This window comes from Cimex lectularius, unplaced genomic scaffold (assembly GCF_000648675.2).
Source record: "Cimex lectularius strain Harlan isolate CLEC.00 unplaced genomic scaffold, Clec_2.1 scaffold73, whole genome shotgun sequence".
NCBI lineage: Eukaryota > Metazoa > Arthropoda > Insecta > Hemiptera > Cimicidae > Cimex > Cimex lectularius.
Genome location: NW_019392632.1, coordinates 1,390,646 through 1,406,325, shown reverse-complemented (window position 1 = coordinate 1,406,325; position 15,680 = coordinate 1,390,646). Strand labels below are relative to the sequence as shown.

The 15,680-nt window shown below is 34.4% G+C and overlaps 4 protein-coding genes across 5 annotated transcripts; 3 read left to right on the top strand and 1 right to left on the bottom strand.

Moving 5' to 3' along the window:
• Positions 1-288: 288 nt before the first annotated feature.
• LOC106662837 (tubulin-folding cofactor B-like) lies at positions 289-4,526 on the top strand. Of its 2 annotated transcripts, XR_001339966.2 has the most exons (7): positions 289-572; positions 627-770; positions 826-919; positions 3,234-3,425; positions 4,001-4,073; positions 4,159-4,355; positions 4,435-4,526. XR_001339966.2 is itself a non-coding variant. In XM_014387226.2 (6 exons), the coding sequence occupies exons 1-6, from the start codon at positions 456-458 to the stop codon at positions 4,274-4,276; spliced, it is 738 nt and encodes a 245-aa protein (XP_014242712.1). In that variant the 5' UTR covers positions 289-455; the 3' UTR covers positions 4,277-4,480. The 2 variants fall into 2 exon arrangements, 1 of the variants encoding a protein (XP_014242712.1); XM_014387226.2 differs by having other exon boundaries at positions 4,159-4,480.
• Positions 4,527-4,983: 457 nt separating this feature from the next.
• On the bottom strand, positions 4,984-8,533 carry LOC106662835 (pleiotropic regulator 1). Its single transcript, XM_014387224.2, has 8 exons — positions 8,421-8,533; positions 8,251-8,357; positions 6,377-6,758; positions 5,888-6,232; positions 5,709-5,827; positions 5,441-5,642; positions 5,244-5,375; positions 4,984-5,174 (listed from the first exon to the last, which is right to left on the bottom strand). The coding sequence occupies exons 1-8, from the start codon at positions 8,427-8,429 to the stop codon at positions 5,115-5,117; spliced, it is 1,356 nt and encodes a 451-aa protein (XP_014242710.1). The 5' UTR covers positions 8,430-8,533; the 3' UTR covers positions 4,984-5,114.
• A 1-nt stretch (position 8,534) lies between these two features.
• Positions 8,535-11,900, top strand: LOC106662836 (28S ribosomal protein S2, mitochondrial). The gene is made up of 3 exons (XM_014387225.2): positions 8,535-8,696; positions 8,802-8,885; positions 11,043-11,900. The coding sequence occupies exons 1-3, from the start codon at positions 8,672-8,674 to the stop codon at positions 11,672-11,674; spliced, it is 741 nt and encodes a 246-aa protein (XP_014242711.1). The 5' UTR covers positions 8,535-8,671; the 3' UTR covers positions 11,675-11,900.
• A 2,603-nt stretch (positions 11,901-14,503) lies between these two features.
• Positions 14,504-15,599, top strand: LOC106662702 (GPN-loop GTPase 2). The gene has a single exon (XM_014386940.2). The coding sequence runs from the start codon at positions 14,647-14,649 to the stop codon at positions 15,559-15,561; it is 915 nt and encodes a 304-aa protein (XP_014242426.1). The 5' UTR covers positions 14,504-14,646; the 3' UTR covers positions 15,562-15,599.
• The last annotated feature ends 81 nt before the right edge of the window (positions 15,600-15,680 follow it).

Below are 15,680 nucleotides of genomic sequence, written 5' to 3'. Positions count from 1 at the left end.
TTCAACTATTATGTTGATCATGAAAATGGTTTTATTTCACTCTTAAGACTTTGCCACCATTTTATACAAGGCATTTTTCTGTTTTTAGCACTCAGGCAGCACAAAGCAGATTGCACTATTTTGAAAAATATCTATGATTTTGTCGGTTCTAGGCAAGAATGGAAAGTTCCTAAGGCAAACTGAGTTTTTGTCATTAAGCACAGAGGCAAAATTCACGTTGCACATAAAAATGAAATTTCGTTTAACCTGTATTGCAACCGAAATGTAACCTAAGACAATGTTTTGTGTTTTTTTTAAATAGTAGGCAGGTTACTAAGTTTGTAATTTTTGCACAAGCCGATTCTTTTTTTTAAACAGTAAAATTAATTCCTTTAAGGAGTTAGCAAGGAATTTTCCATCTACTCGTGCTGAAAGCATAAATAGTTCTTTTTCTTTTTCAAATAGAAAACAACAAAATGACTGAATACACAGTGAAAACAAGCGATTTTCTCAATGTCTTCATAACTTCTTCATGTGAAGATAAATCAATTGAAAGGCGATTTCACAAAGGGATAACAATAGCGGATTTGAAGGTATTAAAAAATTAGTTCAGTTTTGAGGTATTTGTAATTTTTTCGACCCTCTAGGGAAAACTGGAAATTCTGACAGGAGGCAACCCGGGTACAATGAAGATCAAAGCTTTTGACAAAACAGACAAATTAATATGCAATCTTGACAATGATGAGGCGTTACTTGGCTCGTACCATATCGACGATGGAATGCGAATACATGTAAGTAATATAGAAATAGATTGTCAGGATAAGATTAAAAATGAAAATTTTGCAGGTTGAGGACAACTTTGAACTCAGGAAACAGCTAGATTATGACATGGATGTACAAAAATTTGAGCTATCGCAAGAAGACTATGCAAAACGGACAGGTAAACATCTATTCAGCGAACATGTGGTATAACCCAAACTTTGATAAAATTTTATATTTTTAACCTACCAAGCTAATAATCTCTTGGGGGTTATTTTATTTTATTTAGGTATGAAACAATAAGTGCAGAGTTTGAAATGTTAACACGCTGGTAACCTACATGAAGGCCAAAACTGGCCCAACCTGCTGGATGGATGGCCAGCATGTAGATAATGTCGCAGAAAAAAATTAAATTGTTAGGCTGCACTGAACATATTAAGTCCAAATTGGCTTAATTTGAAATGTCATAATATCGTATCTTCCATTTAGCAGGTGACAGTTATCCTCCAAATCAAATTTTGCTAATAGGGTACTTCATATTATCTCGGTTAGCATTGAATCTGCATAGATTCCTAAGTAGCAAGTTCTGCAACACTTAATTGACAGTAAGATCTTGGACCAGCTTGTTGACTTAAGTTTGAAAGTCAATGAAATTTTTCCGTTATTGGTGCTGATGAACATCAAGTGTGGGAAATCACTACAAATAAGATGGGTATTAATATATATTGCCCTATGGTGTGCCCGATAGCATATGATGCATAAAAATATAATTAGTAGCCTATATGGTAGATGAGTCTTAACTTTATACTGTGGTCCAGCATAAACCCAAAAAAATAGGGTTACAGTACATCTTGAATAAAGTAAAATGCAACCAACCAGACTTTCTATCTTATTCCAGTTGGAAGTTATGAATTTTTGCGTTTTTTTTTTTTTTTTTTTTGAAAAATCCCGACCTTAAGCCATGAATTAGCAGATCTAGAGCGTCTGTTACAATTTTTAACCACATTTTTGAATTCTGCATTAAATTTCCTACAAGAAAATTTAAAGCTATAAGAAGGAGCTATTTTTAATGTCATGAAAGGCCGATGTAAATTCATTAATTAAACCCAAAATGAAGAATTTTAGAAAAAGTGAAACTTTTGATAAATTTCCAAAAATAACTGTTTTCAACAAACATATTTATAGGGGTCAACATCAAGAAAACTTTTTCATTTAATAAGCTTTCTTATGGTGTACTCAAATTACCAAAAACATCAACCCTCTTCTTTGGTAAAATCAACCTGGAATATTAAAAAAAAGTGGTGCAAATGTGAAAATTGCAAGAAAAGGACTTTTTATTTATTTTTTATTTTATATATTGTATTCCTATTGTGACAAAATAGGAGAGGATTGAACTTGTCTCGAATTGGTACAGATTCTCTAGATCTTGAAAAAATGCCACTTTATGGCTTAAGGTTGGGATTTTTCAATAAAGCATGTAAAAATTTGAAGTCCAGCCAGATTGAGATAGAATGGTTTGATTGGTTGCATTTTACTTTATTTAGGATGTACTATAACCCAATTTTTTTGGGGTTTATGCTGAACCAATCCTGTATAACCCATTAGATGATGGGGGAATGTGGGTTGCCCACTCAATCGTGCTGTACGGATCTGATGTATGGGCCGAAGCACTAAATAAAGATAATTTCATAAACAAATAGCAGTTGTCCAATGGAGAGGAGCTATAAAAATAAGCTCCTACAGAATGGTTTCCGAGCCAGCAGTCCTAGTGCCGCAAGAGTGATCCCTCTTGATCTAATGGCTCTGACCTCATGTAAATAGAAGGAAAGGTGGCTCTTCGAACCATGCAAGAGATGGATGGTTCAGCACACTACTGTTTGGTCTGAGAGGAGACATGGAGGAGTTGACTACTTTGTCCGATTCCTGACTGGCCACTGATATTCAGGATGGGGAAGATGGTAGACCCTTCTTTTTGGCGACTCTCTGTGGGATGGACATAGGACAGATTACACCAGACACTGTTGTCAGAATCATGAGCATAAGGATGGCAGCCTTCATAAAGAGGGTTCTGCTACATAAGAAGGTGATGCTCAACTGTTGTATGCAAAAAAGAGTATATATAAAATCACTTTGTGGTATGTCAGATAGCATATGACAATAAATATATATTATATAAATATTATACTTTGTTGCTTATGATTGGGTTGCCGTGCCTGGAAACTGATGTTTTTCCTTTTTCACTTATTTTCTGGTGTTAAATTATTTAAATTTTATTAATTTAAGACAGAAAAGTCGAGTGGTAAGGACATCTAGCTAGCAGTTCTGGGTTTGAATCTTGGCATAGCCCATGACTTTAATTGATGATAATATGAAAATTGACCCTTTCTCCATGACACCCAGCATGCAAGTCGCATGTTAAGCCCCCCTGTTTGAAGCCACACATTGTTAAATGCTCTCTTAAGCTAAGTTATCCAGTGAAAAATAAATTATTTCAGATTCTCTCCAGTCATATCTTAAGATGCACAGACTTGGAAAGTACAACGAAACTGAAGTGGAAAAGAAAGAAAGGGAAAAAAAGAGAGAAGAAGAACTGGAGCAGGAGAAACTGAAGGACATCAAAGTCGGGCTTAGATGCCAAGTCAGTACACCCATGCAGCCAGTTAGAAGAGCCACAGTAAAATATGTTGGTAAGAATTTTTTAAATTATACTAACTATATGTATAGAAAAATAACAGGGTGATTAAAAACTAGAANATATATATATATATATATATATATATATATATATATGTGTGTGTGTGTGACTACTTCTATCAGCATGGTTCACTTTCTTAATGTTTTATTGAGGCATAATCAGACTAAATAAAAAAATATTTGTTTCAAGACAATACCTGTTCTCACATTGAGTAAAATCTTTACAAAATGATGGAATCTCTGGCTTCCTTTCTTTACAAATAATCCTGACCTTCACCGCTGATAGCAATGACTAACCAATGTTGAAAGATGTAAAATTTGGAGAATGGCTTTTTTTTTTCTATAATTAAAATACAATTTGTACACCAGATATTTATACACATATATATATTTATGGCAATTATTCATTGAATATAGTATATATTTCCATAATTAAAAATTATTTATTGTAAATATAAGATTTTTTGATTTATTTACTTCCTGCTCATCCTAATTTTATAATTGTTTGATAAACAATTTTAGAGAAAACTATATGATAAAGCATGACAAAAGTATATCTCTTTGACAGGAACTACTGAATTCAACTCTGGCTTCTGGGTTGGTGTTCAATTTGATGAGCCTTATGGAAAAAATGATGGATCGTAAGTTGTGTTTGCAAGTTTGTAGTGCAACTTCTCAAAAAAATAAATAAATAAAATAATAATAATAAAATGACAATAATTTTAGTGTTCAAGGAAAACGGTATTTCGAGTGCCCGCCAAAATACGGAAGTTTTGTCAAACCGATGTACATTGAAGTTGGAGACTTTCCTGAGGAGGAGATCAATTTTGATGATGAACTCTGATTCGACTGTATTTCGTTAACAAAAGAAAGCACAAGCCTTCAAATTTTGCCATTTTTTCCTCCTAATTGTTTACATTTTTGTAAGATTATGCTTTTTTTTAAAATATTATTTAACAGTACATATGATCAGCATTATAACACAATTATTTACATTCACAGGGGTTCATGTGATACTGTAGAAAATTGAACACCAGTATTTTTTGGCAATAAAAAATCCTGAGTCTAGATTAAATATTTTTTACTTTTTAAAAATGTTTTTGTTTATTTATAGATATATATCATATAATTGTATCTAATATTAAAATTGATGAAAAAAGGTTTCTTATTACAACATTCCTCGTTTAGTTCACTTTGTTTTACACTAACATCAATTGTTTAAAAATAAATGCTTATTACATTTAACATTTTACAATTGGACAATAAATTCTGGTTATACAATCATTGTAATTTAAACAAGTAAAAAATTAACTTTTTTGGCCATAACCATTGTTTTCTAGTTTTAGCTAAACTCTGAAACTAATTATTTTCTTCGACAATTGATCAGCAACTGCTTTAAAGCTGAACATTCAGGTGTGATAAAATAGTCATGATAGATCATATAAAACACTTAAAACCATGCGTGATACGCATATTAATATTTACAAAAAAAAATTGGTTCATTTAAACTGGTTCTTTTAGGGTTGATTTACAATATATACTCAACATAAATACTTCGTAATTGATATTGTATTGATCAAAAAGTGTTTAATTTATATATAAATAATTAATTTTTATACATATTAAGAAAATATATTGTTTGTATAAAATTTACACAATAGAATATATACATGTTTTTCATTCTAGTATTTCCTCCTTTTGATAATTTCCGGTCGCCAGTGTATAGGGTGGGATTCTTCAGTCTGGAAAAAAGAAAAAAGTCAATTAATAATTTAACAAAAGTTGTCATTTCCTGTTTAAACAAAATTTACCGCAGTATCATCTTCTTTGTAGATTTTAATCGTCTTGTCAGCTTCTGTTGTTATCAATCTACTTCCACTCTGGTCAAATATCATCGAAAATATTCCAGATTCGCTGTCCATTGATCCAGGTTGTACCGGAGCCTAGAAAGAAGTCAGTTAAGACAATAATCGTTTTTGTGTTTTGGGTTGAGCAAGCTATTACAGACCTGCAGCCTTTGAAAATTGTATCCAGTCCGCCAGTCCCAACAGTGTAGAGTACCATTATCTGCCCCGGAAATCAGAACGCCTTCTGGGTTAACAGCTAAACAGTTGACTATTGCATTGTGGCCAGATAGATTTTGCAGAAACACGCCCTCAGGGCATTTCCACTGTTTTATGTTGTCCGGACTGGCTGATGCGAACATGTATCTGTAGAAGTTTTATTTTATATTATTACTGAGCATCTTTTTCTTTCAATACCAAACTGAAACTTACAATGTAGGATGAAATATTACAGCTCGGATGCTCTTTTTATGGTTGGTAAGTGTTGCCATAGATTTCCCAGCAGCCAGATCCCATAATCTAATCGTGCAGTCATGACTCCCTGTGATTACCTGAAAATTAAAAGTTTTATTTACAAAATCTGAAGGATTCTCTTTTTTATTTTTTTTTACCTGTGGCTCAGCTGCTTGTGATATGACGCTGGCAATAGTGTTGGTGTGGCCTGTTAGAGTGTGGACGTTAGCTTTGGTCCGCATGTCCCAAACACGAGCAGTTGAGTCCCTTCCAGCAGTTATAAGTACGTCGATCGTCGGATGAAGGGTGAGTGAGTAGACTGCGCTCAAATGTCCGTGATAGTGACGGATGACCTTGTTGTATTCCAAATCCCAACATTTCACCTGACGGTCTTCACCGCAACTGAAGAGGTAAGGATGACGGGAGCTGACAGCAAGTCCTCGAACGCTGCTTATATGCCCTGTCAGCGAAACTTTCAATTTGCCAGTTGCCAATTCCCAAATCTATCAAATTTTCAACAGAACGTTAATACCAACAAAGACATTGGTTGAAAAATTACAACATTATGCAGACAATTTTGTTCAACATGGTTTTATGTGTATACACATTAACATAAGTATATGAGGTAGGAAAAAAGTATTTCTTACCTTGATAACTCTATCAGCAGATCCTGTGGCAAACCACTCATTCCCTGGTTCAACTGTTACACAACGAACCCAACCCAAATGCCCAGAGATGACCCTGTATAGTTTCCAAGGAGGATGCCATTTTGGCTTTGGCATGGCTGGAGCTTTGCGGGGTTGGATAGAAACCACATTGCTAGGGGCTTGCACCACTGCTCCAGTATTCGGTATGTAAGATACAACTGATGTGTTTGTTTCTGATGGGAGATCTACATTTTCAGCTGGCACTTCTAGGGGTGCATCGCTTTTATCAGCATCCTTTGATTTGACAGCTTTATTATGCTGAACTTTATCCAATACTAAGCTGTAGCTGTCCCTCGCCTTTACTCCTTTCTTTAACTTATCTCTAAAATATTTAGCAAAAAAAAGTTTTATTATGCATACCTTTTAAATATAAAGTAACATAATGGTAATAAATTATGCATAGTACACAAATTCTTGCAGGCACAGTGCAAAAAGACAATCCAGTTATTTAATAAGAAATGAAAGAAAGTGAAACATACATTATTCAATCTCTGGTCAAGTATAATTCAAGTATTGTGGAAACATGTAAAAAAGACAACAAACATGTACAAAAATAAATAAAGCATCAATGCTAACATAAAATTATAGGGGTGGGTTTTGAAAAACATGTCTGAAGGAGCGAGAACAGGACTAAAGAGAAGAAGGTCAATTTAAACCATTTATGAATCATTTTTATTTATTAGGATGTATGTGGCAGGAGGTTGTCTTGGAAAAACAACAATGACATGCTGGCATAGGACCAACTGAAAATGCATAAAAGGAGTCACAGGAATTAATGGACAACACAAGCAATTGGTGCTCATGCTGGAGGATATGAGAGGAGTTTGAAGTTGTTCAACACTTGTTGGAGGTGGCAAACGATGTCTAAATCATCTCTTTATCATGTCCCATAAGTGTTGGACAATTCTTTATGGTAATCCCTACATCCTCCAAATAATGGGTAACCTCAAGCAACATGCATTTACACAAAGTTGTCCCTAATAAATTAAGTGAATGTGGCCACAGCTTCTAGAAGAACTTCCTCGATACACATTAATGCAGTTACAGATCCATCCATTCCATCCAAGATAATAGTAAGATATGGCAATGTACATTGGTTCAAATTTAGTAACTCCAAGACTGTAAAGTTGGGCCAATAGAAATAACGCCTTGTTCTTTCATTAATACATCTATACTAGTTAGGGATTGTTTATTATTGAAAAATAAACAGCTTTAAATAGAAGTAATAACTGTTAATTGATTATTACAGTTAATTCCCAAATGTGTGGATACTTTGAGTTTGGCTAAATCATGAATATTTGCGCACTTTAAAGCAGACAAGAAAACCAACAATTAGCTGAGCATGGTGAGTACTGAATATTGTTGCTCAGCGAATAACCGAGCACTCATTCACACTAGTCAGGATTCGGTGAACCTTTGCTTGGCATTCGGCCAATCCTGCATGTCTGGAGCTGCCTTTACTATAGAGATTCACTCATATGTTAAAATTAGGTTGAATCATTTGTGACTTTTGACTATCTAGTTAGTTTTGTGAGATCAGCCTTTATGGCACTTTCTGATTGTTGCAAGTATGTTCCTACAGATTAGCATCTAGAGATGGCAAAATGCTGAAATTTATCTCTCAAGACCTGAGAGAATAGTCATTGAATAAAGTCAATCAAACTGCATGCCAACAGGTTGCTTACAAAATAGAAAGTAAAACACAGAGAAAAAAATACTGCTGTTCAAAGAAGAATGTTGTGTTTAAACCATGTCTCAGTCGTCATTTATTTAAAGAAGATTGTTTATATAATTTTAATTAAACCAATACTCACGCTAATTCATCAACAGGAGGCAGAACCCCCTGGCTTGCCAGGAACATGTCATGGGTCCTTTTTAGAGATCTGAACAGTAGCGTGTGCACCGAATGCCTTTGGACCTCCTTTAAGAAAAACATTTTTAATTGAAAAAAACAACTCATGGGTTGTATTTTATATCAATTTACCTCGAGCATTTTTGAAAGAAGAAAGAAAAATGTCAGGGAAAATAATGCCTCTCGCTTCACCGGGGACGCTCAAACAGTCAAACCTCCTTTGCTGTTAACGATGGGAGGTTTTAATCACACGCTTAAGTTATATTCTAAGGTTAAATTTAACGATAACCCATGTGAAAAGCTTTTGATAACTTTTAAGTTATAAACAAATATTATTTTTTAAATAATTATAATATTAACTGGATAAGACCATTCGTTTAGAAATGGCTACGAAATTAGGAAGACTGGGTATGGCTTTATAAATTGCAAATTTATATTTAATTTAACAATATCTTATGATAATAAGTTATTTTTTTAAATTAATTAATTTAATCAATTTGTTTTTTGTTTTAGTTTTTCGTTTGCCTACTGCTTCACTGGGAAATAAAAAATGCCTGATGTCCTCAGTCGCTCTTAAGAATCCAGTTGTGGAGGATGGTATTTAAATTAATATTTTTGATTACATTTAAATTAAACATTAATATCAAATTTAAAATAATTTGCTTAGGCCTGGATGGTAATGAAAAGCCGGAACGTCTCAACCTCCAGACTTAACCACCAGTGTAGTGTTAAAGGGCCGATGGTGGAATATTGAGTACCCCATCGACCCTCAATTAGTTTAATTATATAGTGTGTAAAGGGTGATGGAGAATATCAGAGAGTGTGATTTAGGAACCAGGATTGTGTCGGATGTTGAAATAATTTAGCTGTTGACAGCCCAACCTCTGTGGCTGGACAGATAAGACCAAGGTTTGCCAACATTCTAGAGGTCTGCTGGTGGTTTATTGTAAATTACAAATTCTGGAATTACCAGTGGACTGTGAGAAGTGATTGGCTCAACTCTGTAGATGTGTGTATGTATGATGTATGTGCAGTTTTGAGCCTATATAAACAGTAATCAGTAAAATAATATTTCTTTAGCCTTTGCTTTAATGTATGTTTAGTGTCATCTTTTCCCATTTTTTGATGAAAGAACCCTGGGTCCCTGGTATTTACAAACGTCCCAGTCCACTGTGATCACATTTGTGTCTATACCATGTAAAATAAAGCAAAAAGTCAAATAATTCCTGTCATACAGGAAGGCTTAACGGCCAACTTGGGTGTCATGGACAAGGGGACCACTTTACAATACATTTTTCGTATAATAATAAATTATAAAGCGAAGGGGCCAGGATTTGAACCCAGAACCCCAAATATGAGTCAGGCACTCTAACTACTTGGTCACTGTGGTCCCATATACCATTGTTCTGAGTGTTCTTGGCTAATTTCATTAGATGTTTTCATTATCTTGCTGTACATATTACTACGCCTTCTTCTTGGCAGATTTGTCAAGTATCAACTGATTTACCCATTTTTTGAAGATGATTCTTTGTTTCCTGCCTTCTGAGAAGTGGATGATAGTATGAGTATTTATTTCAATAATTCACAAACTGGTTTAGCCGTAAATGTATAAAGTAACTGCAAAACCAGTTTGTGAGTAAAATCATCCTTTTCAATTTGTGTAACTTGGTCTTCTTGTTTGAAATAAATTTAAACTTTTTCAATTATTTAATATCTGACATTTTAGTCAAATGTGAGATTTTCTTTTTATATTCACATATCCATTCTGATTTGAACGTACTTTTTGTAATGTCTAATAGTTGTTCTCGTCCAAGGGATGTGAATGCTGCACCTTCTTTTGTAAATTGTCCTCTAGTTCAATTCCTTATTGGCACCCATATGAGGTCCACATTATTACTTTTCCCAAGGGATTGGAGATTAGGTACTCAGAAATGAAGTCCTTAAAAAAAAACTCATTTCCAGTTTGGAAAATTAAATTTTTCTTTCATATTGTCAGATACCATTTTAGTCATCTTGTTTAATTTTAGCCTGTCCAGGGTTTTGTGAGTTTTCCCTTAAGTAATTATTACAGTCTACTATTACTTAAAAGTCTATTGAATTTTCTCGCACAATGTTGCTGTACAACATAAATTATAACTGTAGTAATATACTTATTGTCAAGTGTATGCATATAGTGGCTATCCCAGTGCTACTACCATTGCAAAAGTTTTCGGATCAATTTCCTATGCGAATTACTTACATTTATCTGTTTATTATATTCATTTTTTGTCTCTTTTTGTAAAGGTTTTAACCATACTAGGGTTCCATAGTCACTCTTCTCAACCCGCACAAGTGTCAGAACCCGGATTTTACTGTTGTGAAAATTAGCTTGAGCTGAATCTGTCTGAGACAAAACATACCCACAGTCTGACAGACAGCCAATGTAGTGTGCTCATTTTCTTCAATTAGATCTGTAATGTTCCTAAAATAAGGAAACTGTAACTAAGTATGAGCATTCAAGGAAATGATTCCTCAGAATATCAGTGAGCGGTTTTGTGAACCATACAGAAGCATATCTCTTCCTTGGGTGAATCAAGACCATCAGACAGTTTGAGATTTTCAGTATTTCCTAACCCTTATCCACATCGTAGACCTGATGAAGATATATACCTACCATGGTCTTTTGTAGACTTTTATTGATCCTGTCCATTACCATAGTCTAACCTCTTAATTAAAACTACTATACCATTTTTTCTTAAAATTCTTAATTTTTAGGTTCAAAGGCAGAACTTCATCCTTTACATCACCCAGATTATTTTGGCGTTAATAATCTTTTCACTGTGAAGGATCTGTTCGATGCTAGAGTCCACCTGGGTCACAAGATGGGCTCTCTCAATGAGAACATGAAACCATACATATTCGGTTCAAGGCTTGGACACTTGATCATCGATTTAGACAAGACAAGCGCCTTGTTGAGGAAGGCTCTCAACTTCACCGCTCACATTGCCTACAGAGATGGCATTGTCCTTTTTGTCAGTCAGGCCCCGCAGCATTCTCTCCTGATTGAGGATACAGCAATCGCCTGCAAAGAGTTTGCCCACACGCGATACTGGAGGTTGGGAATGTTTACCAACTCGACGATGATGTTCGGGGCGATGACACGCCTTCCAGACCTCTGCATTGTAATCAACACGCTCACAACAATTCTGGAGCAACACCCTGTCATACTAGAAGCAGCTAAAATGGCCATCCCCACAATCGCCATTGTTGATACGAATTGTAACCCTAATTTAGTGACCTACCCAGTACCTGGAAATGATGACACTCCTTCTGCCATAAAACTCTACTGTAAACTTTTTGAAACTGCAGTTTTAAAAGGGAAAGCAAAAAGAAATGAATCAACGTAAAAATCAGTTAAATTTCTCTATAGTGTTTTTAGCTTTTAATATGAGTACACTGTACTTACATGTATATTAACAGTTTAAAAAAATCCATCTAGGGATTGAATTACCATTTTCCAAACAATGGCTGAAATGAATTCCTGAAAGCTTACATTTAATATATACATAACATGTGTACATAATTAATTTGAACAAAATACAAGTACTTTAATACAGAAAGATCATTTGTAAATGAAGTTGTTTTATTTACTAATTTTTGAATTTCCTATATCTTCATTTTTAAATTTGTTGCTACTTTAGTATATAGTAAAGTAATAATATTAATAAAAATCTTTATTTGCCAGTTTAGATACTATATGGAACTATAGATGGTAGATATTATATGAAGTAAAATGGAAAGACTATTCTTATGGTTAACAGACCATCTGAGGGGGTGTCTATTTATCCTAATGAACAAAAAATAAATAAATTCAGAATCTTTGTAGGAGGTAGAACAAAAGATGAAAAGAAGGTGAATATGCATATATAAATATTAAATTATATTCCCTAATTCTTATGTTAATTATAATCTGTATTTCCAGGCTTTACAGTAGTTAACTAAACTCATATTTCCTCCATATACATAATCAATAAACTGCTGTTAACTCAATTTATTTTTCTGAAGCTAAAAATGTTATATAAAACATGATTAAAAGAAGGTGGAAGCGAGTATCAAGAGCACTGTTGATAGGTGGCCCTCAGAGGATCTGACTCGTAGAAGAGGGGTAATCCTCATTTGATTAAGGTTAGGCCATGCGAGGATGACACACAGACACTTAGATTTAGGCCAAAGCTCATTTATGTGTCTGGCATGTAGAGAAAGGTTGCTCAATGTGTTCCTTAACTCCTTGGTTCAAGTGGAAACTATTAGTGTTTGAGAGAAGAGTGCTGAGAAAGAATTGCAGCCCAGTTAAGGCAAATAATCAGTGGATAAGGCATAACCATAAGAACTTATTGTCTTATACAGATAGGTAGACGCCGTCAATGCACATTCAGTTAAGAAAACTTAGATGGGCTATGTCTTACAGACGGACGGAACTTCAATTCTGAAGAAAGACTTGCAGCTCAAATCAGCCGGAAGGAGGAAACGAGGAAGAGCAAAACTAACATGGATAGATTGTATAGGCAGTTTGCTAAAACTGGGCATTTGAAATGAGTGGGCGACCTCAAGACAGAAGGCAAAGAATTCTTCAGAATGTTTACTGATGAGTCATGTTTCTGTCTGTATAGTGAAGGCAGGTGCCGAAGAGTCTACCGGGAACAGGGATGCACACAATGCCCTAGTTTCTGGTCCCTTAGTGAGTGCAGTTTGGAGGAGCGGTGTAATGGTGTGGGCTGGGATTTACACTGGAGGACGAACTGTACTCAACATTGTTGTAGCCAACCTCACCGCAGTTCATTATGTCCAAGAAATTATTGAGTAATACATTCATCAAACCAGGGATCTAATTGGCAGGGATTTTCAATTTCTAATGACAAAGCTAGACTTCACAGATGCAGAGTTGTACACAAATGTTTAGAAAAGCTGGAAATTTCCCATCTCCCCTTCCCCCATTGTCTTCAGATATCAATCCCATTGAGCACATGTGGGATGCGGATCACCATCCGCAGCAACTGAGTGCAGTGTTGCAACATCTTTATAGTGAAATTCCTTATGAAATTAGTGACAACAGAATGCCTAACAGGGGCACAGAAGTTTTAGCTAACAAAGACATTTTATGATGTATCTTTTATTTGAATAACAAGGCTACAAATCATCCATAAATGCTTGATTAATTCAATTTTACTAATTAAGTTTCTTAATGATACAATAAATTGAATGTTTAATAGTAAAAGTATTAGCTGATTTTTTTTTCTCTAACTATTAAGTTAGTACAGAAAAATCTGTATAGCCAGACTTTCTGCTTGTACTTTGTTACTTGAAAACAAAAAATTCCTTGTTATATGTATAAACTTATTTCGATTTTTATACATAATTTATTTTATTTTTATGGATCAAAAACCCATTTCTTAAACAAAACATATACAAAAATAAGGAAAAAAATACAATACAATGCTTATAACTAACTCAACATTAATAAAGAATAAAACACTATACTATATGTCAATGAAAAACACAATAAATACTTATAAATAAACAACATAAAGATTTAATGAAACACCCTGTCTGTATAATTATAACAATTAGGAATAAGATATAAAAATAATATAATAAAGCAATTATAAACTACATACATAGTACATTTTTATCTTCTTTTTTTAATTAAATAAAATTATTAGGCTTTAAGTAACTGTTTTAATGAGGAAACAGAAGTATTAAATAAATCAACAGTATTGCATATTAGTCCATTTATGTTTAGTGGTCTAATTGACCAAATAACTTATTTCAATTAATTATTCTTCTTATGTAAGGTCTTGGTTGAGATGAAAAAGTTAGTGTCATGAGCAAGATTCGAACCCATGACCTTGCTATACACTAATAGTATTGCATATGTTGTTACATTCTGTCATCATGCGATGCATTGGGGTTGTGTAGTGAAAAATGTGTTCCTTTATATTCAATAAAATATATTTTGTAATTTCTGAGGTGGCAAGGAGGTACATAAAATTGGATGAAAAAAAATTATATATCTGTATCTGGGGAGGATTCCAATTTTAACTTTAATCTTTCTTCTGAACTTCTTGCTTTTAATAATTTTAAAGATTAACACTTTTTTTTCAATAATGTTATATATTTTTAGAAAATCATGCTCACATTGTTGGCATATCACTTGCACATCAGTAATGAAAGCAACCACTATCCAGCTCCAGCATTCCAGTGGCTTTATTTGTAAAGGTTAAACAAGGATAGGTTTTGTGTACGTTATTTGGTCATTTTTACTTTAATCATAATTTTAAAGATCTTATGGCTTGAAAGTGATTTTTATGAAAAGATAAAAATGTCAGTTACTTTTGGGCAATTAGTCATCGGCCCACCGGGTACAGGCAAGTCGACATACTGTCATGAGATGTCCAAATTCTTGGCCCAGGTAGGCAGAAAAGTGTCAATCGTCAATTTAGACCCGGCAAATGAAAAATGCCTGTACAAGGCAGACGTCGATGTAAACGAGTTGATCACTGTGGAAGACGTTATGTCTCATAAAAAGCTCGGTCCGAATGGTGCTCTCCTCTACTCGTTCGAGTACCTCGAAGAGAACATACAATGGCTCTTGGATCAGCTGAAAGACATTAAGGGCACATATGTCATGATAGACTGCCCAGGCCAGATAGAACTTTACACTCACCATGAGTCAATTAGAAATATTATAAATAGGCTGAAATTGGATGGGTTCAATCTTTGCGCTGTGTATCTACTCGATGCGCATTATTGCAACGAGCCTGGGAAATTTGTTTCAAGCCTGATGCTCACTCTTTCGACAATGCTACACATTGAACTGCCCCACATCAACGTACTGACGAAAGTGGATCTTATGGCCAAGTTTGCGGAAAAACTGCCATTCGGGCTTGATTACTACACGGATGTCTTGGACTTGAAATATATCTTAGAGTACCTGGAAGAAGAGTGCGGCTCTACTAGAATGAAGTTTCATAAATTCAATGAAGCTTTGAGCGACCTTATCGAAAACTATGGGCTTGTTTCTTTCTTACCGTTAAATATCGTGGACAAACGTATGATGAACAATATAAAAAACAGTTTTGACAAAGCCAACGGCTACATTTACCATTCTAAGGAGCAAAGGCATGTCCAGACTCTACTGGCATGTGCTGTCGGCGCACAAACTGAAAATGAAAGAATCGGACTGGACAGGGATCTTTATACGACAACAGATTATCAAGATACAAATGAACCTTGAAATCTAACATTAGTTTGAAAATATATATTTTTTTACCAATAAAATGTTGTTTTTTCCCCCTCATATAATTTCACAAAATCTATTTTTACATCAACATAGTAATTTTGCACTCTTGGAGT